Here is a 25,843-nt window from a genome sequence, read left to right as displayed (position 1 = left end):
GCAACAAATCTACATACATAATAGTTTGTCTTAACTACTATGATTGCTTGTTTGATTGTAAATTGGGAGTTACATTCCGTGGTCATATTAGTTTATATGGTGCGGTCTCCCGGTTGTTATTCAACGCAGGTTTCCTAGGGCCATTACTACTGGTATTTTTTTAATTCATTATTAGTTCACAAATCTATCTTCTATCTATATATATAAAAATGAATTTCTGTTCGTTAGTCTCGCTACAACTCGAGAACGGCTGAACCGATTTGGCTAATTTTGGTCTTGAATTGTTTGTGGAAGTCCAGAGAAGGTTTAAAAGGTAGATAAATATGAAAATACTCCGAATAAAATAAAAATAACAATTTTGTTTTTCCTTTGATGTGTCCCCCGTCGGACGGATTACTTTTGTTTGTTTTAAGTTTATTTTATACAAAAGTTTAGGTATTTTACTTATAGATTGAGGCACTACGAAGTCTGGCCGGGTCAAATATTCGTCCATAAATATTATCTTGAAGTGGCAAAGCATTTAGTGGAACTTTTTTATTGGGCCCAAATCTCTTTGGACGTTTCTGCGCCGAAGGCCCGACAGGGATATGTGGAGCTCTGTGGCCAAAGACTGTAAAGATCTGGTCGAAGATGGTAGAGGCCCACCCACTTGCACATAACCGAGACATAACCCGGGTAGGGCAGATAGCTACCGCGGTCACTACTGAATCCAGACTCGCAGCTTAGCCCAAGGCCACCACGGTAGGCGGAATCGTCGAGACGAAACGACAATTCTACTTTAGCAGTTACTGTAAGGATTTAGTGAACCAGCATGGTACTTTTCTTGATCCCAGATCTTCCTATTTTTGGTCTGAGGGCGATGTATCAGTTATTCCAATGAAACTTGACAATGGTTCTTCTTTTTGGGACGATTACCTCACTAGGATAAATAATACTGCTATTTTGAATTATAAGTTACGACTACAGTCAGACTACAGTTAGACTACACTCTTGTTACAGTTTTATTATGAATTTATACTCGTAAGACTGGCTTCTCGGAGAAGCTACAACGAAGGTATTGTACGGATTGTTTAAATTGACCATTAATCATCTTTATTGTGTTTTCTTGACTTGGTACAACTTGGTTAGGTTACGAAATATTTGAGGATGTTCCTCATTGTTGATAATTGTATTAGGTTAGTGTAAAAATATAACAAATATACAATAATGAATTAAAAAGATACGGATCATTTAAAGTGCCTCTTCCACCCCACCATCAACGATCACCACCTTAATAAACACTGGTCATAGTTATCCTCTCAAAGTCATCATTTTTAGTCTTTGCTTTTTGTTATTTATCTTATTAGGATTTATAATTTCTATTAAATTTGTTTAGGTTATGTTTGAGTTTCTATAAAATCCCACGAGTTTATTGGAACTTATTAAAGATTAAAAATCTGTCGACGTACTGGGTTTATCGTTTCTCTGTAGACGGAACTTGTCGAGGGGAAAAATTCTGTCGGGCGGTGATTGAGTTAGCGCCTCTACCAAGCCGGGAAACGGACGTCCCCTGTCGCCTCTGTAACGTTAAACCGCTCTATTGGATCGGCCATTTGCACGAGATCCAGTTTCAAGTATAGGGGCCTTTGTCTCCAACCTTTAATTGGTCCTTTTAGAGATACATTCAAGCGTAATTCCTGACCGCATTACGGGAAATGCAGATAGATATGCGGTCGAATACCAGTGTTTTTTTAAACTGCTCTGTTTTGTGAATTTTATAAAGCAAAAATTAGATCAAACAAGAACATACACTTTGGAAATAAATACTATTGGAATGTGTTTCTGTAATAGAATTAACACATTAGACTTTATCTAAATAGTCACTTTCTAGTGTCGTCTTTGTCTCTTAAGAAATAATTTGCTTTTCTTCATGTACGATTTTATATTGTCAAAATATCACATCTACAGAAGTTTTAACGAATCATAAAGGCAGAACTCCCGTAACTTACCATTATAAATGAAAAGTTTCAGCTCCAAGTGTCTTCGAAATATAATAGAGAGTCGGGAACAAATTTGATTGTGTGATACAATTTCACTTCTTGCATTTGATATAATTTTGTCAACGACAAAGTGTCGACGGCTCGGGTGGAAATTTATTGTCCATTTCGAAACGCAATTTATTTTTGTTTGATGATGTCATAGTTCTATTCAATTTTCCGTTCAAAGAACTTTTATATTAAATCGATTTTTTTTTATTAATATATAAGGTTGTGTTGAATCAAATCACAGTATAGTCTAATGTGGTTAGTTCTGACTTCTGGCTTTTGTAGGCAAATAAGGAATAATGGAATGTTTCTAATTTAAGCAATTACATAATGCAATAATGTTTATAATAAAAACATTTACCGCGATACTTAGCGTTTGGTTATTGCTTTAATGTTTAAAATAAATTGTAAAGTAATTTAAATAATAAATAAGTTCAATAAGCACATTTTATCATCCAACTTATTGTTAAGGGATAAAGCGGATTGAGTTTCATCGATATAAAAGTCAAATCCATAGAAACCAGAGCAAATGTTTTTTATACTCCAGCCACTCTCTTTTTCTTTTAATCTAATAGTTAAAATGAAAATTAGAAACACTAAAATTACCGAGATTTACTAGCGATTTGAATGAGTTTCACAACTGAAAAGAATTTCTGATGTAAAATAAGTACATAAAAATATATTAAGTCAATTTATGATAAAAATAGCACAAATTGAAAACCATTCGCTTTCGTTATTCATACATTTGCTGACTACATAATAAGCTTTCGCTATTATAGTACTTTTAATATTAATTTTAAAATTATTAATATTTAAAGTCCAAAGTGGACCAAGACGATCTTCATTACTTAGGACCTTTTATCATTCTTAAGCCATTACGTTCCCTTACAGTATAAGGAACTTTCGCTTTTGGCCGAAAATGCAAGTCGGGTCATCAATGGAATTCATTTTGCATCCATACGCCCCAATGCCTGAAGTTTTTTTCTGGGACCCATATCTCCTACGCGATCTTGACGCCAAAGTGTAAGGACCCTAAGGAAATAATGGAGACGATCCCTGCAAAAGTTTTGTCTTTATTCACTTCACTCAGAGTTTCTTTATGTGCCTTAGTCCTGAGGTAGTTATAGGCAATTAATTAGAATAGAAAAGTCTAGAATACGTTTGCATTATAGTAGCCTTCCGTGTATTAGAGACCACCGTCATTCCGATAGAGGCACCCGTCACGTGCGGACGTGCCCATCGACCACTCGATCGCCCGGCCTTTGTTCGCCCGGCTTTTGTTAGCCCGGCTATTGTTCGCGCGGCCTGTGTTCGTGGTACATCTGCCGACCAAGTGTTTTTTTTTTGGAAGTTTTTATTTGTTTTGTTCCCGTTTGTTATTTCTGTGTTCGTGGTACATCTGCCGACAAACCGTTTTCCAGGAAGTGTTTATTTGTTCTGTTTCTTTTTGTTATCCCTGTTTTGTTGTGTTTTTTCTTTGTCCTGTAGTAATCACGCCGCATCGCCACCTGTGTTCAATAGAACCGCTCAGTTCCGAGAAGTTGGGGCCTCGCCGCAAGGCGAGTGTATTCAAAGTCCCGGGGCAGCCCCACCTGGGCACGTATCCATAATGGACGCTGTATTCGCGGAATTTCTCCGGCTTCGCTACCCAAAGCTCACTTCCGAGTTTCTGGCCTTCAAGGCCGACCACACAGCAAGCCCTCTCGTGGACTCCGCCGACCTCGCTGCTCCTGCGTCGCCTGTACCTGCGTGCAAAGCTTCTGCATCGAGCACCGCAGCCTCCGTCGTGCCTGCCGTTCCCGCGTCGCCTATACTGGCGAGTAAAACTGCTGCGTCGTCCGCCGTGGCCACCGTTCCAGCTGTGCGTTCATCCGCGGCCTCCGTCGCGCCCTCCAAAACACCTGCTCGTAGGTCACCTGCGCCCGCCTCCTCGTCCTCCGACTCTGACTCGGAGATGGAGGTCGACCTCGCCCCCGCCTCATCGACGGATGGATTTACCCTGGTACAAAAGGGTAAGAAGCGTGCCGCGGAGTCTCGAGCTCCCGCGGCCGCTAAAGTTAGCAAAGCCGCGAACGCGTCGCGCCCCCGCCCCCAGACTCCCGTTGCGCCTCCAGCCCGTGCCAGTCCGTCGCCGCGTGCGGTGGCACAAAATAAAACCCAGTCCCCTCCTCCGGTAATCCTTCAAGAGAAGGCAGCTTGGGATCGAGTTTCCCTGGCCCTTAAGGCCAAAAATATCAATTTCACGAATGCCCGTAACCTCGCGAACGGCATCCAAATAAAGGTGCATTCATCTGATGACCATAGGGCCCTCACCTCTTACCTCCGTAAGGAGCGTATAAGCTTCCACACTTATACGCTTCAGGAGGAGCGCGAACTCCGCGTTGTAATACGCGGAATCCCTAAAGAGATAGATGTAGAGCTCGTCAAGGCCGATCTGTTAGAACAGGGCCTACCAGTGAATTCTGTGCACCGTATGCACACCGGTCGCGGTAGGGAGCCATATAATATGGTTCTAGTCGCTCTCCAGCCTACCCCCGAGGGTAAGAAAATCTTTAACACACAGACCGTCTGTAGGCTCTCTGGTATCGCTGTCGAAGCCCCCCATAAAAAAGGCACTCCTAGCCAGTGCCATAACTGTCAATTGTACGGGCACTCTTCCCGTAACTGTCACGCGCGTCCCCGATGCGTCAAATGTTTAGGCGATCACGCCACGGCCCTATGCACTCGCGATCAAAAAACCGCGACGGAACCGCCTAGCTGCGTCCTGTGTCGAACACAGGGTCACCCCGCAAATTACCGCGGATGCCCCCGAGCCCCGAAAATAAATCGCCGCGTCGCCCGCCAAAACCGCCTCCGAGCTTCCGGCCCAGACATCAAAGCCTCGGCACCCTCTGCGTCGCAGGCTAAGCCAGCGTTCGTTCCGGCGGCGGTGCCCAGTGTCTCGGCCTGGGCGAAACCGCTGCCGTACACGAACACGGCTACAACTCCCTCCTCCGCGATTCGTCCCGCCCCCGCGACTCGTCCCTCTCCCGCGATTTGCCCTCCGACCGCGTCTGAAAATCTCGCTTTAGCGATCGACTTCTTTCAGTCGATCAACTTTGAGCGCGTTAACGCTTTGGGCGACGCCATTCGCGCTGCCTCCACTGCACAACACTTTATCGCCGTTGTGCAGGAATACGCCGACGTATACGCGTCATTAAATACGTACGTCCTCCCCTCACTCCGCCGGTAATCAATGGCGTATATAAGTAGAATAAAGCCTCTATCCGTAACGATAGGATTTTTTAACGCTTACGGTCTCGCAAATCAACGTGATCAGGTTTCTGACTTTTTGCGTGACCATCAAATTGATATCTTTTTAGTGCAGGAGACCCTACTTAAGCCCGCGCGCCGTGACCCTAAAATCGCGAACTATAACATGGTCAGGAACGACAGGCTCTCTGCCCGTGGTGGTGGTACCGTCATTTACTATAGAAGAGCCCTGCATTGCGTCCCGCTCGATCCTCCCGCGCTCGCTAATATCGAAGCATCAGTGTGCCGAATCTCACTGACGGGACACGCGCCGATCGTTATCGCGTCCGTTTATCTTCCACCGGATAAGATCGTTCTAAGCAGTGATATCGAGGCGCTGCTCGGTATGGGGAGCTCTGTAATTCTGGCGGGCGACCTAAATTGTAAACACATCAGGTGGAACTCACACACCACAACCCCGAATGGCAGGCGGCTTGACGCGTTAGTCGATGATCTCGCCTTCGATATCGTCGCTCCGCTAACCCCGACTCACTACCCGCTAAATATCGCGCATCGCCCGGATATACTCGACATAGCGTTATTAAAAAACGTAACTCTGCGCTTACACTCGATCGAAGTAGTTTCAGAGTTAGATTCAGACCACCGTCCCGTCGTTATGAAGCTCGGTCGCGCTCCCGATTCCGTTCCCGTCACGAGGACTGTGGTGGATTGGCACACGCTGGGCATCAGCCTGGCTGAATCTAATCCACCATCGCTCCCGTTTAACCCGGACTCTACCCCGTCTCCTCAGGATACCGCTGAAGCCATAGACATCTTAACGTCACACATCACCTCGACATTAGATAGGTCATCGAAGCAAGTTGTGGCGGAGGACTTCCTTCACCGCTTCAAATTGCCCGACGATATTAGGGAACTCCTTAGAGCTAAGAACGCCTCGATACGCGCCTACGACAGGTATCCTACCGCGGAAAATCGTATTCGAATGCGTGCTCTACAACGCGACGTAAAGTCTCGCATCGCCGAAGTCCGAGATGCCAGATGGTCTGATTTCTTAGAAGGACTCGCGCCCTCCCAAAGGTCTTACTACCGCTTAGCTCGTACTCTCAAATCGGATACGGTAGTAACTATGCCCCCCCTCGTAGGCCCCTCAGGCCGACTCGCGGCGTTCGATGATGACGAAAAAGCAGAGCTGCTGGCCGATACATTGCAAACCCAGTGCACGCCCAGCACTCAATCCGTGGACCCTGTTCATGTAGAATTAGTAGACAGTGAGGTAGAACGCAGAGTCTCCTTGCCACCCTCGGATGCTTTACCACCCGTCACCCCGATGGAAGTTAAAGACTTGATCAAAGACCTACGTCCTCGCAAGGCTCCCGGTTCCGACGGTATATCCAACCGCGTTATTAAACTTCTACCCGTCCAACTCATCGTGATGTTGGCATCTATTTTCAATGCCGCTATGGCGAACTGTATCTTTCCCGCGGTGTGGAAAGAAGCGGACGTTATCGGCATACATAAACCCGGTAAACCAAAAAATCATCCGACGAGCTACCGCCCGATTAGCCTCCTCATGTCTCTAGGCAAACTGTATGAGCGTCTGCTCTACAAACGCCTCAGAGACTTCGTCTCATCCAAGGGCATTCTCATCGATGAACAATTCGGATTCCGTACAAATCACTCATGCGTTCAACAGGTGCACCGCCTCACGGAGCACATTCTTGTGGGGCTTAATCGACCAAAACCGTTATACACGGGAGCTCTCTTCTTCGACGTCGCAAAAGCGTTCGACAAAGTCTGGCACAATGGTTTGATTTTCAAACTATTCAACATGGGCGTGCCGGATAGTCTCGTGCTCATCATACGGGACTTCTTGTCGAACCGCTCTTTTCGATATCGAGTCGAGGGAACCCGCTCCTCCCCACGACCTCTCACAGCTGGAGTCCCGCAAGGCTCTGTCCTCTCACCCCTCCTATTTAGCTTATTCGTCAACGATATTCCCCGGTCGCCGCCGACCCATTTAGCTTTATTCGCCGACGACACGACTGTTTACTATTCAAGTAGAAATAAGTCCCTAATCGCGAAGAAGCTTCAGAGCGCAGCCCTAGCCCTAGGACAGTGGTTCCGAAAATGGCGCATAGACATCAACCCAGCGAAAAGTACTGCGGTGCTATTTCAGAGGGGAAGCTCCACACGGATTTCCTCCCGGATTAGGAGGAGGAATCTCACACCCCCGATTACTCTCTTTAGACAACCCATACCCTGGGCCAGGAAGGTCAAGTACCTGGGCGTTACCCTGGATGCATCGATGACATTCCGCCCGCATATAAAATCAGTCCGTGACCGTGCCGCGTTTATTCTCGGTAGACTCTACCCCATGATCTGTAAGCGGAGTAAAATGTCCCTTCGGAACAAGGTGACACTTTACAAAACTTGCATAAGGCCCGTCATGACTTACGCGAGTGTGGTGTTCGCTCACGCGGCCCGCACACACATAGACACCCTCCAATCCCTACAATCCCGCTTTTGCAGGTTAGCTGTCGGGGCTCCGTGGTTCGTGAGGAACGTTGACCTACACGACGACCTGGGCCTCGAATCAATTCGGAAATACATGAAGTCAGCGTCGGAACGATACTTCGATAAGGCTATGCGTCATGATAATCGCCTTATCGTTGCCGCCGCTGACTACTCCCCGAATCCTGATCATGCAGGAGCCAGTCACCGTCGACGCCCTAGACACGTCCTTACGGATCCATCAGATCCAATAACCTTTGCATTAGATGCCTTCAGCTCTAATACTAGGGGCAGGCTTAGGGACCCCGGTAACCGTATTCGTCGAACTCGACAAAGAGGTCGACGTGCAACCTAACCCATGCATCAGCCCGCTGAGTTTCTCGCCGGATCTTCTCAGCGGGTCGCGATTCCGATCCGGTAGTAGATTCATTCGCGAAACAATTGCTCTTGAGTTGTTAGGTCTCCTTCGGAGGCGCTCGGGCAGTTGTTAGCAAATCCCACCCCTCTTGGCTGAGCCTTTGCTTGCCCACCTGTCCTGGTGAAACTGGAAAGGCCTTCGGGCCACCAGTAAACTTTCAATCATAAAAAAAAAAAAAAAAAAAAAAAGACCACCGTCATTGCATAGTTAATGTTCAGTTTAGGTCCTACGATCACTATTTGAAAAACTTTTTTGTTAGTTAAATAATACACTATTTAAGTGCAGTAGTGAAAAAAAGAAATAACAAAATTAAGTCACTTACGAAGCTACGAGTATTTCACACATTTCTAAACTTACGTATTGTAACCTACATAATGTAATCCACGAAAATTGTAGCTTTTTTGATTTTTCTAACTACGTTTTTTCAGGTTATTTTTTCCATCCGATTTTGGGTATATATCAACACAGTGGATTTTGTTGACAAAGAGTGAATTTTGACAAGGAACCTTAATTTCTAATGAACCCATCAAAATAATACATGTGTGAAGGACTAGAATGCAACGCAATACGTCGGAAAGACATCAAACGTGAAACATTTCTAATTAAAAAGTGCAAGCAACTGCCGAAATGTACGAAGTTAGCAACATGCACCTTTCATACACCACTGCTTTATGTTCGGAAACATTTTTCAGTGTATAAGGGAACGTTAGGTTTTTTTGTATGTTTTTCCGTGCAGGCCAAATGCGATACACACGGGTTTTCCGTTTGAGTAGCTCATTTTTATTTTAGTAATATATTACAACTCTGAAAAAATCACGTGTCCTCTAATTTTAGCACTTAAATTCGCCAAGCCCGTAAATCCATTTACGTTATTCAAAGAGACAAGTCTTGTTAAAGTGGATATTACTACATGGGTCTGTTTGCATAGTTTTCAAGCACTGCTGCAGGTTCCAAAAAAGCCTTGGTGCTTACTCCTTAAAGTATATTCAGAAAGATATGGCAACTGTATTTATTTATATTGGAAGGAAGGAGTACAGTGTGCTTAGTGCGAGTTTTTTAACGTTCTCGATAGAGTAAAAGTTAACTCAAATTTGTATGCAGTTGAAAGAGCGCCCAGCGGCAAACGTAGGCAAACGTCAAGCACACTGATCTAGACGATTTCGTTAAAAATAAATATCCCGTTTGCTTCCGAAACAACACAGCGGTCTGTGTTCGGTAACTATAGCAGAATAGAGGCCGCCTACATATGGATACGTGGTCTTTACAATGTGAAATTGGTGTTGTTCCCCTTAATAAACTTTTTCTTTGTGATCCGTTCGCGTTAGTGTTCTGTACTTTGTAGTTAGTTACACGAGCTCGTCGAATGCAAAATGAAACTGAAGTAGGAATATTTCAAAATTACACATCATACATACAATGTACGTACGTTGTTTTCATAACTTATGTACTTCGTTTTCATGATTGCCGACAGGCTTATCACTATCATTTACTACATTTTTATCACCACATTTTTTACTGGTGGTAGGACCTCTTGTGAGTCCGCGCGGTTGGGTACCACCACCCTGCCTATTTCTGCCGTGAAGCAGTAATGCGTTACGGTTTGAAAGGTGGGGCAGCCGTTGTAACTATACTTGAGACCTTAGAACTTATATCTCAAGGTAGGTGGCGCATTTACGTTGTGGATGTCTATAGGCTCCAGTAACCACTTAACACCAGGTGGGCTGTGAGCTCGTCCACTCATCTAAGCAATAAAAAAAAATTAAAAAAAACTCGCACTAAGCACCCTGACCGCTGCTCTTGAAACCGTAGGTATTACACATTATTTTTATGATCACGTTCTTAAGTAACTACTTTTATTAATAATTATTAAAACATTTAAAACTCTACGTACAAAAACGAAATGAATTGATAATGACTCTCAAAATTTGTATTTGTAAAAAAAAAACATATTTTCAAGTAATTAATGAAACGTTTGTTGAAGCATCCTAACAGTATGGCCCCATCGGAAACGCTCTTTTCGCCTTTGGATTTTCGTTGTTTCATTGTTTATTTATTGATATATACACTTTTTCTTCTAATGTTTTCTTCTAATGTAGACGCTAGGAGGTAGGCGATCCTTAGAGTGACTTGAAACTTAGGTACAACCCGTGCTAAAAGATTAAACGGGGCACATTTTTTCAGCGACGGTATTCCCATTCCTCCTGGAACCACCCTTCGAAGAATCTAGATTTTCATGATGACATCCATTTAGAACCGATATATAACTTGAAGACAGCGTCAGAACCTTTCTTCAAAAAAGCGGTACGTTACCGTTTACCCTCTTTTCGTGGACGCCTAACTTCCATATCCGATCTAGGCGACAGGGTAACGCAAAGTCGCCGTCGCCCAAAATATGTCTTACCGGATCCTCCCGGTCCACTAAGGGTGCTTTTAGGCCCTTTAAGCATGGGTCACCGTTTTCGCCGAACTCGTCGAATAGTTCAGCCTAACCCATAGACCACTGTGTTTCTCGCCGGATTTTTCAGTTGGTCGCGGTTCCGATCCAGTGGTAGATTCAGCGAAGCACTGCTCTTACTAGGACTTGTGTTAGCTAATTATCTCAGTGTGCTTAGTGCGAGTTCTTTAACGTTATCAATAGCGTAACAGTTAATTCAAATTTGTACGGAGTTCGAACGTTTAAGTACTTACGTTTGCCGCTAGGGGCGCTGTTCCGACTGCATACAAATTTGAGTTAACTTTTACGCTATCGAGAACGTTAAAAAACTCGCACTAAGCACACAGGTTGTGCCCGTGAGCTCACCTCTCTATTCGCGCGTAGTTGGAATAGTCCCGTACGCTACTAAATATTAGGTGGGGCTACTATAACAAAAAAAAAAATAGTCAGTTTTCTTGCCTTTTACTTTGCCTTATGTCATTTTTAAATACACATTTTCGTGTACCTGTATTTGAATTGAGAATGTCTAAGAAAACACGTTATATTCCTTCAGTTTCGTACGATAATTGTTGGTAATTCGTTTTGCATAACAACAGTATCGTAATAATAGCATATAAAAGTGTTGAATTATAATTGGCATATACATACATAATATATATATCTGTTAACAATATTTTTTGTTTTAACGTTTTCGTTTTTGTGAGCGTTCCTCTCGAATTTTATTACTGTGAATTAATTAAGAATTTTAATGGCGGATCGCATTTTTTATATAACACTAGGCGACCTGGCAAACGTTGTTTTGCCATATAATTTATTTTTAGGAAAGATAAATAATATAAATACCGACTGCAGCGCCATCTACCAAGCTAATTTGTGAATCTAAGGCATCCAGGGTGCCACCCAAACGCATACAAAAAAATCGTTAAAATCGGTCCAGCCGTTTAGGAGGAGTTCAGTAACAAACACACGCACAGGAGAAATATATATATATATATATATATATATATATATAAAGATTTATAATAACACTTTTAACAACACCAAAAAACAAATTTAAACATCCTGAAAAAGAGTGAGATAATCGTTCTGTATTTAACTATAAACTAGTTTATTATTTTGCCAACATTTATTAAGCGATTTTAATAAAAAGAAGTGATGTACTTATACAAAATTACAAAACTGGCACCAATGTGAAGTTTATATTAGATGATATCGAACAAGTCAACTTAATTTATTCCAAGCGAAACAACACCCATGAAATCATCCGGTACAATATTACTAGTGATTTTATCGTAGCGTAATGCGTTTCGGTTTGAAGGGAGGGACAGCCGTTGTAACTATACTTGAGACCTTAGAACTTATATCTCAAGGTGGGTGGTGCATTTACGTCGTAGATGTCTATGGGCTCCAGTAACCACTTAACACCAGGTGGGCTGTGAGCTCGTCCACCCATATAAGCAATAAAAAAAAATTGTTTTCAATGTATTTCATGTTGTTTTTTTTATGTTGTCTATGTTTAAGTTTATGTTACTCATTATAACTCTGTATCTGCGTATCTATGGTGTCTAAGTTCCAAGTAGCAATATCGCCACTTATCACCGTTATGTTGTAATATTTAAAGCTTCATGTGCTAGGCACTGAAGTGTGATGCCACAGGTATGTTTGACTCGACTGGGCTAAAAGCAAATAAACCCGCGTGAACTAATAAAGGTTTTTACTATTGGAGCGTAAGACCAGTTTCGGTTCTTACTTCGTCTGACCGATGCTCAAAGTAAAAGTGTAACATTTCGTTTGCCATAACCGGTTACGATAATGACGGCACTTAATTTAAATTCTCTATCAAGTTGAACGGTCCATTTCATGTGCTACCTTAGTTTTTCAATCGTACCATTCAACGCTCGTGTTGGTTAGTCATAATCGAAAACTGCCTAAGTGGTAAAATTATGGGAAAATGATTCAGTGGTCGTGGCGCCGACGGCCGCTGGTCCGGCGTCCCGAGGGGGAGGGTTATGGGAGAGATGTGCTCCGCACTAAACGCTTCACTTTCCCCCCTTTGCCTTTTCATGGGTTCTGTCTCATGCGAGGTTCGGACGCGGGTTGTTGAGCGACAGGAGGTTTTAGTCAGTTCGACTCCGACATGCCCCGCCCTCCATCCCCAGGGGAGGGCGGAAGACCGGCGATTTCCTCCGGACCAAAAAAAAAAGTGGTAAAATTGTTTTAAGGAATCAGTTATTTTCGGGTCGGGTAAAAAAATAGTATATAATAAATACATGGATGTATAAACATACTGTTATAGAAAAAAATATAAACATATACAAAAAAAACTAGATTTTTTTATTCCAAAAACGTTACAAAATATGAATATCCGTTTTTGCAACTTTACAGGAGAGCCATTCAAAGTTTAAAATTTGGAAAAATTATCATGACCAAAAAAGATTCTTTAGATATTCGAATGGGGTAAATATAATTGAAGTTCAATTAAAAACATCAGATTGTTGATGCTGATACCAAATAAAATATTGCGTATTAATCGAAATAGCCTTTCACCTCTCGATTTAAACAAAACCGTAAACCCATCATGCAATGTACGTACACACTTCGAGAAACAGTATCGAAAACGAGTTTAAAATGTAGGTAACACTAACAAAAAGGTTTTGACTCTTACGACAGGTGCCGAGGACACCTGCGGCGTGCGGTCGCCGCGAGCCGGATCCGGTTGCCTGCTAGCGTTATAGACGAGCGATCCGAAATAGCACTGTTATTGCCATGTTAACTCTTTTTTACGATACGTAGAGCAGAATTGTTAACTGGATAATGAAAATTAAGTAAATAAAAATAATTAAACAAATTAACTGCCATCTTTTTACGGCTTGCTCATTCCATTTTCGCCATTTTGCTTTTTTTTTCCCCCTTTCTTACCGTTTTCTCTCACTCACATCTTAACGCTATATTTCACACTCTTTTTATATGTTACGTTCTTAGTGTTCTTACCAATTCTACATATCTATCTATATATATATATATATATATATATATATATATATATATATATATATATATATATATATATATATATATATATATATATATATATATATATATATATATATATATAAAAATGAATTGCTGTTCGTTAGTCTCGCTAAAACTCGAGAACGGCTGGACCGATTTGGCTAATTTTGGTCTTGAAATATTTGTGGAAGTCCAGAGAAGGTTTAAAAGGTAGATAAATATGAAAATGCTCGGAATTAAATAAAAATAACAATTTTGTTTTTCCTTTGACGTGTCTCCCGTCGGACGGATACCTTTTGTTTGTTTTAAGTTTACTTTATACAAAAGTTTAGGACTTTTATTTATCGATTGAGGCACTACGAAGTCTGCCGGGTCAGCTAGTATTTTTTGAATATCTTACGACCAGCTTACCTGATTAGTTCAACCATACAATTTCTTTATCTTCAATCCGGGGTGGAAATACGTTCAAGCCGCGATGAAACAACAAACCATATTGGCGACAAGGTCATGAGAATTCGAACGAGGCTGTGAAGGCTTAGGTACAAAAACTCCTTAATTACGATTGCGTGATCGAAGAATTAGGAAGGATGATGGTACTCAATGATTACTATGTAGTATCGGAAAGTGATATTCACCAGGTTTTTAATCGTGTCCTATCAGTAAAATTGTTCCACAATGATTTTAATTGCACCGTTTTTAATTCTGTTTTCGGCGCTTTCAAATATGACTAATCTAACAGGATATAGGGCGTATTAAAAGCCCATACGGGTACCTATATAGTTTATCTAGTCTACGGCAGCGAAGAGTTCCGATTTGATGGTAGTGGTATGTCTGCTAATTTCTTTATCACGGTATAGGTACATCATAATTATTGTTAATGTAAAAAGTATTAGAAAGTCGAAAAGGTATCATAATTGCATTCTATTGTTAGAGCGGCCATGATGCAACTATCTGCTTACGATTATGCTTACTTAATTCAATTTCCTTTCGTTAAACAAACTCCTAACATTATTGTCTTTGATTTTGGCGAACGGAAGGCATAATTAAAACTATATATACGGTACAATCTCGCGTTGTTTTATCGTCACTGTATTGGTATTTACGATGATTCAATTACTTTACAGTATTTCGTAAATTTTCCAGAAATATCTAAAGGATTTTCGAAAAAAAGATCCGTATTATACATAACTTTAAAAAAAATGATGCGCCGTGATGTCCATACAGGTCGATATCTAATACCTACCTACCATTAAACCGTGCAAATAGTCGATATTCCGAGGTAGAGTGTCGATCTATCGACGGCTCGCACTCAAAAGGTTAAATAATATAATGACGGTACGCAAGATTAAAAAACAAAAGTAGTTTTAAATTAAAAAAAACTTACCGTTACCCGCCAAAGAAGGTCGTTGACCCGCCAACTATTAATAAGATAATTTTGAATAAGTTCTTTAAGAAATTTAGGATAATCTATATATTAGTACGTGAAGCAAAAACTTTGTATCCCTTTTTACGAAAATTGCGCGGACGGAGGAGTACGAAATTTTTCACACTTGTAGAGAATATAGAGAAGAAGTGCACAATGCTAATATTTTTTTAAATAATGCATAAAACATGCATTAAATCAATAAAGAAAACATTACACACACTACATACCATGTATTTGACGCACACACGCATGCATACTGTTTATTATCAAACTTTTGTTCTTGACGTCTGTTGTCAAATTGAGGTTGAATATTGTTTGTCTTTGTTTAATATTTTTTATAGTGTATGTAGTCTTGGCGAAATTTGTTATTATAGAAGTATAAAATACAATCATAATAGTGTACAAACTTACAACTCCAATTAATTATAGTCGAATTTCGACTACTGCGGGACCTCTAGTTCCTTAGAATTTCGCATGAATGATTGCGCCGGTGCTATGTACCGTTTACGTGGTTGGCCGCACCGAATAACCGCTATCTAACGCGAACATTGAACAATCGTAAATCGTTTATGCACAATTCCATGAAAAAATACACCAGTTCTCTTTGTTCACGCTCACATACTGTCTATATATTAATACGTGAAGCAAAAAGTTTGTAACCCTTTTTACGAAAATTGTGCGGACGGAGGAGTATGAAATTTCCCACACTTATAGAGAATATAGAGAAGGAGTGCATAGTGCTAATATTTTTTAAAATTATGCTTTAATAATATATTAAAACAATAAAAAAAACATTACTCACACTACCATGTATTTGACACACACACACGCATGCATACTATTTGTTTATTGTCAAACTTTTCTTATTGCTTAAAGTCTGTGGTCAAATTGAGAATAGATTAAATATGGTTTGTCTTTATTAAGATTGGTCTAAAGTGTAGGTAGTCTTCGCGAAATCTGTCATTATAGAAGTATAATAGTCTTTGACAATAGAATCATAATAATGCACAAACTTATAATTTCAATTAATTATAGTCGAATTTCGACTACCGGGGGACCACTAGTAATATTAAAATTCCTACTTGTTGGATGCTTGGGTTTCTTGAATAAAACTTCCAAATCGATCTTGAGCTTGTATTTTCTTTATACAGGTTTTTTCTTAATTTTTACGTTGCGCACAAGTTAGTTTGTTACGGCTATTTTTTTAAGTGTGAATGGTGTAGGTAAACATAAATAAAAATTTCAACATTGCTCCTTATAATTTCGTAGGCGTTAACATAATTTATAATTTAAATGAAAAAACTATTTGTATGAAACTAGATTATATTCGTTTTAGAATTCTTAGTCATTTACTTTATTATTAATGTCTTCGTCGTCTTTTATTGGCTCTCGGTGTGTGGGCCATTTTTTTTTTATTTATTTCTTGGATGGGTGGACGCGCTCACAGCCCACCTGGTGTTAAGTGGTTACTGGAGCCCATAGACATCTACAACGTAAATGCGCCACCCACCTTGAGATATAAGTTCTAAGGTTTCAGTATAGTTACAACGGCTGCCCTACCCTTCAAACCGAAACGCATTACTGCTTCACGGCAGAAATAGGCAAGGTGGTGGGTCCTATCCTATCCGCGCGGACTCACAAGAGGTCCTACCATCAGTAAGAAACCAGCTCATGGTCCACCTAGCGCTTACCGGAATACATAGATGTGAATCTCGTCACCCATCTTGAGATATGAAGTCGAAGTTATGTTATATTGAACAGTGGCTATCCCACTCTTCGAACGAGAATGGATGACGGCGGTAGAAATACAGAAGGCTGCCTATACGTGCTCATATCGCGCTCATATCAGGACAACTTCAAAAGCACCATCACCACCACTTTAGCGGTAGGCAGCGGCTTGGCTCTGCCCCTGGCATGGCTGACGTCCATGAGCGACGGTAACCGCTTACCATCAGGTGGGCCGTATGCTCGAGCAATTTGCCTGCTTGGGCAATAACGAAAAAATCATGGTTTTGGATGACCAACAAAAACAAAAATAAACGGCACGATTACATGACGCTTTTAAAATTATATTAACAGACATTTAAAATGGCGCCCCTGGATACCGGAACAAATGGTAATTACATCATGTAACAATGAACATAAAATCTTGATTCCCAGGTACTACGAAAGTGTATCCGGTTCGACAATGGGATGTAATGAAATCGCACGTAATTAATTGCTCCTAAATGACCGGCATCTGACACGACGTTATGTGGTCTCTGACATTATGAACGATACATTCTGTCATCTTTTTTTTTATCTGGATTTGTTTATGGTTCGAAACTTTTTTTGATTTTTTTTTCTTTTTTTTTCGTTAGGTTGGCACAACTGTTTTCCATTTTGGCGCGGAGTTTAAGTTGCATCTGTTAATTTAATTAAATACAACGCTGTTTTAGACAAATAGTATCTAGTGTGTATTGTGAATTTAATAATGGCCAAAACATCAAACTAAGTGTTTGTCTTAAATTTTGCATGGTCAATGTAATTTCGCGTTCGGAGTCACTGAAAATGTTACAGAATGCTTATGGTGGATCGCATTTATCAAAAATACGTGCAGCTTCGATCAATAATAAGTGCTTATGACGTATATAAAGCGTTCAGAATCGGTCGAGATGTTATGGAATGTTTGCCTCGCTCTGCTAGGCTACCAACGTCTGAAGTGAATGTTAACATCGCACATATGTAAGAAATAGTGACTGAAAATCCAGGTTTGAGAGAGATAGCCGCCAAACTTTTTGTGTTGCGTGAGTCGGTATGTACCAATAGAAATAATCACTCCGATATAAAATATAATGCCGGTCGGCTCCTAGATAATACACATAAATTAGTTATACCTAGTCACAATGGTACTGAATTTTCTACAAAAACTCAATCGTATAAGAAAGAGCCTCTAAGGACATGCTACGAGTTTTTTTTTTATTTTTTTTTTTATTGCTTAGATGGGTGGACGAGCTCACAGCCCATCTGGTGTTAAGTGGTTACTGGAGCCCATAGACATCCACAACGTAAATGCGCCACCCACCTTGAGATACAAGTTCTAAGGTCTTAAGTATAGTTACAACGGCTGCCCCACCCTTCAAGCCGAAACGCATTACTGCTTCACGGCAGAAATAGGCAGGGTGGTGGTACCCACCCGCGCGGACTCACACGTAGTAGTTTTGAAGTAGTCGTGGCCTAAAGGATAAGACATTGTGCATTCGTATGTAGCGATGCAACGGTGTTCGGATCCCGTAGTGCGCTTTTGCAAAAGACTATCGTTGTGAACGAAATTTTACCAAAAATTCAACTAATAGCCCTAGAGCAACCACCTTATTCATCAGATAGACGTTGATGGATGAAGCATACGGTTCTTCTGTAGGTGAGTGGTCACCGTCGGTCATCGTCGTCGGCAATGTCAGGGTAACAGCCAAGTCGCTACCGACCAAAGGCGCTACTTATAGACTTACGACCTTTTTTTGAAACAACAGACTTAACATAGATACCAATTTAAGACGGTGTCAGCACTCTCGGAACACCGAACCGTCGTTCACGTACTGCGACGGATGAAGAATCTTAAATGATAATCTTCTTCTTTTTTTTCTTCACCTTATCCCATTAGGTGGCACAGGTAATTTTTCTCTTTCATTCTCTTCTATCAGCCGTCATCTCAATCTACTCCCCTCTCTCTCATATCGTCATTCACACACTCCATCCATGTCTTCTTCCGTCGACCTCTTCCCCCTCTACCTTGCACTACCGTTTCCATACATCTCCTTCCTAGTCACATGCATCTTCTCTCTACGTATCACATGTCCATACCACGCTAACCGTCCGCTCTTTAATTTGTTAATTACCGGGGCTACTTTCACACTTCCTCTGATATACTCATTCCTTATCTTGTCACTCGACAATCCATCTCAACATTCGCATATTTTCCGTATGCACTTCTTAAATGATAATCTAATCGGATATTGATCAGTAGAGGCGGATAAGCGATCCTGGCTTCCTGCCTAAAGAAGTATTTTCTATTCTTTTACATTCATCATTTTCAGCCTGTATCTCTCCACTGCTGGATGTAGGCCTCTCCCATAGTCCGTCAAAATGAACGATCCTCCGCCTTCCGCATCCAATCTCTCCCAGCATATCGCCGCAAGTCATCGGTCCAACGGGCAGGGGGACGCCCAACGCTGCGCTTACCGGTACGCGGTCTCCAGTCCAGAACACGTCTGCTCCATCGGCCATCGGTTCTACGACACGTATGTCCGGCCCATTGCCACTTCAGCTTGCTAATCTTACATTACTCTCCCGCAAAGCTTTCTCAAGTACTCTCTCCTACTCTTGAGTAGGTACCTACAGCGATAGAGAATATTCTAACGCACGCATTGCTTCAGTGACCAAACAATTCAAACACATCGAGAAAGTTTGTTCACGGTATCGTTGTTATATTTTTTTACAAACAACAGAATTTATAAATGAACATTAGTTTTTTATACGATTCTGGCACTGTTCGTTTTGTGATTATGTATGCACACATCAGATATGTACGAGTATATACATATTAATATGAGTGGTCATGTCCACTTCACATGGCGGATGTCATTTGTGGCGAGTCAGAATGCGGATAAATACTGGTGTGGCTACCTGAGAATATTTTATAGGTAATGGTCGCGACCGTTTTGTTAAATTCCAATACTAATAACACTCACCATCATGTGGGCTGTGCGCTCGTCTGCCTACAAGAGCAATAAAAAAAAACCTTTGGTAATTGCTTTATCTCACAATCAGTATAAATAAATTGAAATGAAGTATCTGTTAGGGCGACCTCACGATAAACGCTCTTTAAAGCTGATTTGCTTGTCCAAGCCATGGAAGGTAACAGTAAGGAGCACCATGTCAAAGTATCAAAAAGTGTCCGCTGAAAGGGAGGTAATTAAATGGGCGTACCTCAACATCTAGTATCATTGATCGCTAGCCTTTACCGGAATGATGTGTATATGGTTAGAGTGAATGACGTCATCTCGGGACCTTTTAAGCCGGAAAAAGGTGTGCGACGGGGGTGCATACTTTCTCCTATTATTTTCAATGTGTATGGAGAATATTTAATGAGGAAAGCCTTAGAGGAGTGGGAGGGGGGCATCTCAGTCGGTGGCATGAAAATTAGCTATCTGAGATATGCGGACGATACCACGCTTTTCGCGTCATCTGAGAAGGAACTTGCTGACCTATTCCATAGAATAGAGTATGAGAGTGGTTTGGTGGGGCTTTCCGTTAATAAGTCCAAAACAAAGGTCATGATAGTGGACAGGACCAGTCAACTCTCTAGAACTGGAAATCTATCAGATCTAGAATTCGTTAGCGAGTTCATCGTATGGCATAATCATATGGCAAAACCCCAAATCTCTAACATCACGAAAATGAGACTCGTCCGAACCTTAGTTTTCTCAATCTTTCTCTACGGGGCAGAGTCCTGGACAATTAGGGCATCCGTACGCAAGAAAATAAACGCATTTGAAATGTGGTGCTGGAGACGAATGCTCCGAATTCCGTGGGCGGCCAAGAGGATAAATAAATCTATCCTGGATCAGCTTCGCATCCGAATCAGGCTCTCAATAATCTGTTACCAGAGGATCCTCAGCTACTTCGGTCATATTGCCCGCCAAAAGTCAGCTAACTTGGACAAAGTGATTGTGACGGGCAAAGTAGAAGGAAAGAGACCCCGCGGCCGATTACCTAGCTGTTGGTGTGATCAAATAACCGCCCTAACTGGGCTGCCAGTCGCAACCGCCATTCGAGAAGCTGAGGACCGGACGAGATGGAAACAGCTCACGAGACAGGCCACGGTTAAGTTTCAGGGACACAACCTTCAGCAATGAAGAAAGCGGCGAAGAAGAAGAAGAAGAAGAATAGTCGCAAGTGGAAGCAATTTAAAAACGGCGCCATAAACTACCACACATCGATTCAATCCAGCACCTTCACTCTGTTAAAAACTGCTATATTCATATCATTTCCACTTCCTAAACTAGTGCTATTTCGGCGAGGCTTCCAGCAATAATTTGCTATGCACTTGTTCAACTAGTCCCATATACTTGATGTTGCTCCTTACATCTAGTCCAGGCTAATCCCCGATGGGACTGTAGCGCTTCTGTTAAGATTTACTGTTAATAATGTATCTGAATATTTCAGGGGAACATTAACATTAACTCTAGTTATTGTGTGTAAATTCTCCTTTCGATTAAAAAAAAAACTGTTGTATAAAACGAAGCGATATAATAATATTATTATATCTTTCGACCTTGTCTCGTAGAACACAATATCAGTTTCAAATTTCACGTGCCTTGAGCTCATCATCTTTTCTATTTGGCATAGATGGGAACCGAGATGTTTAGTAGGTATTTAGAGCTTGCAATAGGTGAAACGCAGTTCCATCTACCTATGCAGGAATAGTGCTATTAATCTCTACCGCGTAATCAATGATACGTGATAATAATTCGTGAGACATTTTAGGTACTAAAAGTCTGAAGATGATCGACTATGGGCTCCGAAAAGTAATCCAGTTAATATTAGTCAATAAAAAAAACATAATGTTCCAAAAATACCTACAATTATTAATTCTGTCTCTGTTTTCGTTTCGCCATAGTAAAAAATAATAATCACAAGTAAAACTTGTTCATCAATTTCTTCGACAATATGTGACGCCATTTTGTTTTGCCTGCGAACTGGTCGTTTGAAGGTCGAATGGATGCATTGTTTAATTCTTATTTTGTGTATTTATTTGCGCAATAAACTAATCACCATCGATCGTACTAGAGATGATTACCTACCGGTGTTGCTGTGGTGTTGAATTAATGTTTCTCAACACCCGTATATACGTAGAAACCAATAATTTATTAGCCCACCATCAATAGCTATAGTTCCCAAATAGTTTAGATGTATTGAAATAATGGCAGCTCTATTTATATTACAAATGTTTAATTGTACGACCAGAAGGTAGGCAGCGGCTTGACTCTGCCCCTGGCATTTCTGAAGTCCATGGGTGACGGTAATAACTTACCGTCAGGTGGGCAGTATGCTCGTCTGCCTACAAGGGCAATAAAAAAATATGGGTAGGAGCTGCAGAAGCAGTTTCCTACCTATTCTAGTAACCTCACAAACCAAATGAATGTATAGAATAAATCACATATCATCAATCGCTCAATGAATAAATGAAAGACAACGATCTGGAGATTGATAAGTGCACACGGCTTTATTTAGCAATAAAACATAGAATTTAAATATGTACCTACTTAAAAAAGTAAAAAGAAACACGCCTAATGAATTTAAAATTTTATTGCACTCCTGTTGTTTTTATTCCCTACCTATTCGCTGGAATCGGCTATTACAGATACGCGCGGGCGGGTAGGGAGCTCACGGGCTCAAGCTCAGGGAAATTTCTAACACTAGCCCTAGCGAGAGCAGTGTTTTGCAAAATCTACCACCGGGTCGGAATCGCGACCCACTGAGAAGATCCGGCGAGAAACTCAGTGGGCTGTGTCCATGGAATAATTCGCTCTTTGTCGTAATCGAAGAATTCGATCGAGTCGGTGTTTTCAGGTTAATCGGACGTTTTCAAGTCGGCAAAAATAACGTAATAGATTTCGTTACATACAAACTTACTTAAATATATATACCTAGCTACATGTACCTATAAACCTACTATACTATACCTACGTATAAATATACCAAGGTAAATAAACGCAACTTAAAAATAAATGCTTTTGACAACTTTAAATGAATCAAGCAACATTAAGTATATGAGGATTATAAAACTGCTAAGTACAGCAATATTTTTTTTCCTTTTTTCTTAATTTTTTTTTACTTTTTTTTCCTTTTTTTTTTTAGATGGGTGGACAAGCTCCCATCCTACCTGGTGGTTATTGGAGCCCATAGACATCTACAACGTAAATGCGCCACCCACCTTGAAATTTAAGTTCTAAGGTGTATGGTTACAATGGCTACCCTACCCTTCAAACCGAAACGCATTACTGCTTCATGGCAAAAATAGGTAGGGCGGTGGTACCTACCCGTGCGGACTCACATGAGGTCCTACCACCAGTAAGCAATTTGAGGTTATTACTTCTGTACATCTCCATCACCGAATTTTATGTAAAGAATGCCTTCTTTGGCATTAAAGTTCATACGCTTGACTACATAGGCGGTACTCAATACAATTTCACCATCTCGAACAGTAATAATAATTCTGAACATCCTACCGAACAAGACCACGTACATTTCACAAGTGAGGGCCGTTCCATTTCTGGCCTTCTGCATTTTTTTGTATTCCGGTGATTCTTTCATTTTTATAATTACCATCCTTATCAAGTCGAAATATTGTTTGACTGTCAGCTTCTCATGGCCTGGCACGGGCACGCGTCTGTGTTTGTAATAATGATACACAGCTGAGAATATATCACGAAAATAGGGGGAAATTATATTAGGCGCGCTCGTTTCAGCTATGATTTCCGCTTGTAAATGTCTGAATAGATCAGCAATTTTCTGAATTATATCCCTTTTGTTTTGAAGTTCTCTGATGGCGTTCCTTCGACGCTCATTTCGGTCGGCATCTGATTGACGAGTCGGTTTACCTTTGGTTTTGGTCATAAAATACAACTGGTCTTCAATGTAAGTTGCGACGAATTCTAACATACTCAGGATATTTGTGAACGAGATATCTTTAGAAAAGTACAATTTAAACAGTTTTAATGTAAAATCTAACACTATCTGTAAAATTCCAGTTGAGTTAAGGTTTCTGATTATTTTCACCAAATACGCTATTTGGCCTGGTGATAAATTCTCGAAAATTCTTGTGAACGGTTCGCTGTTATTGCCGTAGAGAAGCTTCAAGAGCTGTTTAAGTAATTTCATGAACTTTTCAAATACCTCCTCGTCGGACTCTTCATTATCAACATTGGACTCTTTATTGTTTCTGTTCTCGCGTGGCGGTTGCCACGATCCAGTATTTTTTTTATCGCGATTTTCACGCGCCTTTTTTTCTTCTTCTTTTTGTTTCTGTTGTTTACGTTCTTCTTCAGCACGCGTTTCAGCTTTGGTTTTTTCACTAGCATTTACTCCGACGTGAGCAGACACCAGAAGCATTTGTGTTTGTATTGCTGCAGTTTCGACAGCTTTTTTCACGGCTTTTTCTGACACTTTCTTTGCCACAATTTTTGTCATTTCTTCTGCAGTTAATTGCACTGACTTCTCAATCATCTCCTCCCCAATAGTTGCAGCAGCTTTTTTTACAGTGCCTTCTATGGTTTTTGCGACGGCCTTCGCCGGGACTTTACTGGCAACGCTAGAAACTCCTCCCATGCCAAAGCCACCTATACCGTCCATGGCGATTTTGAAACTTGCGGAACCCACAGAAGCCATTGGATTTTTGCCTGAAGCAATGTCTCTACCTATATTTGCACTTGACTCAAAAATACCTACAGGCTCGTTCTTAGCCGCAGAAACCAAGCCGTCTGTAATCATGCCTCCGTATACTCCTCCCAATGCGGCTCCTGCCGGTCCTGCGAGGCATCCAACTGCTCCTCCTGCTAGGACCGCCGATGTCCTTGTAGATTGATACATAGAATTGTTGCCTCCTTCTGTATCTCCAACGGCATAATGTACAACTCCTTTTACGTGGCCTACAACCGGAATCGAATCCAGTACGTTCGATATGAAATTCATTTTGTATTATATCAATTTAGTTACCTATGTCAACTCTTTATGAATAATGTCGTTAGCAAGATAATGGATACGTCAACTCTGCCTGTATAGTTGCAAGCTGATTTATCACGCAGTCCACCAAATGTGCGACCTTGGTACTTCTTGGGATCCCGCCGATTCTCTGTCGCTGGAGCCCTCGTCAGAATCGCTCATATCACAGTACCTATTTATAATTTCATTGAGTATTTCAACGCTCTCTGCTATGCCGGCTTCCTCTAACTTTGTAGCCAAGATAGAATTCTCAACTGGAAACTTCCCGTATTCGTCAATCAAGAATTGTATTGCAGATCTTTTCATAAGCACAGAGGTATCTAATCTAGTTCTGTATTCGCAGAGCGTTCCTTCTATGTTGCTTTGTATCGGTGTGATGGCATCAAATAAAAGAGAACCTACAATTTTCTTCTCTTCTGGTGTAAAAGTTGTTTTCTTTAAAGCAGTCTGGTATATTAAGTTGAGGGCATTCTCGGCCTTCGCGTCACTAGCTCTTGCCTTGTCTACGTCAGTGTAATCGTATTCCTTCAGTTTTTGCAGACATGCAATTAACCTATTCTTCAAAGACATCCCAGTTGGGTTGAGATTATCTGAAAACATAAAAATTCCAAGTTACATCTGCCCATTTGACATGTTTGTCCGAACTTAAATGTTTCTGATGGCATGGGCAATATTTTTTTGGGCTCGGAGGTTAATGCGCTGGATATTCCCTGCAAGGGTGGTATTGCGGGAATCAAACCCTTACAAACAACCTCGTTGCTCCAACCAAGCAACCGATCTTCTCTGAGTAGGAACTCGGAAAGTACAAGACTCGGCATATGTGAATTTCGCTGCCACACTCCATCTGGTTTTCGAATTCAGAGTAAAAATAAAATCATGCACTGGAGTTAAAGAGACCGCCCCGAGTATAAAATTGAAATTTCCCACATGTACCAGTTCAACAATTTGTTTACATTAAACTTCTTAGCATTCCGTAAGTATTAAGACTGGTTCTATAAATAAAA

General features: G+C 41.1%; 1 protein-coding gene across 7 annotated transcripts in view; it reads right to left on the bottom strand.

The window, feature by feature from the left end:
- Positions 1-25,843, bottom strand: part of LOC101739081 (ubiquitin carboxyl-terminal hydrolase 7) — a 44,721-nt gene that overhangs the window by 16,628 nt on the left and 2,250 nt on the right. For 6 of the 7 annotated variants that reach the window (XM_062673321.1, XM_062673323.1, XM_062673322.1 and 3 more), the window contains exons 1-2: positions 15,305-15,343; positions 15,036-15,069 (exon numbers count right to left, since the gene is read on the bottom strand). In XM_062673321.1, coding sequence (XP_062529305.1) covers positions 15,036-15,069; positions 15,305-15,328 — 58 coding nt within the window. In that variant the 5' untranslated portion in view covers positions 15,329-15,343. Of the gene's footprint in view, positions 1-15,035; positions 15,070-15,304; positions 15,344-16,159; positions 25,430-25,843 lie in introns of those variants that run through there. The other variant, XM_038016996.2, reaches the window with a different exon arrangement.

This window comes from Bombyx mori, chromosome 17, assembly GCF_030269925.1.
Source record: "Bombyx mori chromosome 17, ASM3026992v2".
Lineage (NCBI taxonomy): Eukaryota > Metazoa > Arthropoda > Insecta > Lepidoptera > Bombycidae > Bombyx > Bombyx mori.
Note: the sequence above shows the minus strand (reverse complement) of the source record. Positions and strands in the feature narration are given on the sequence as shown.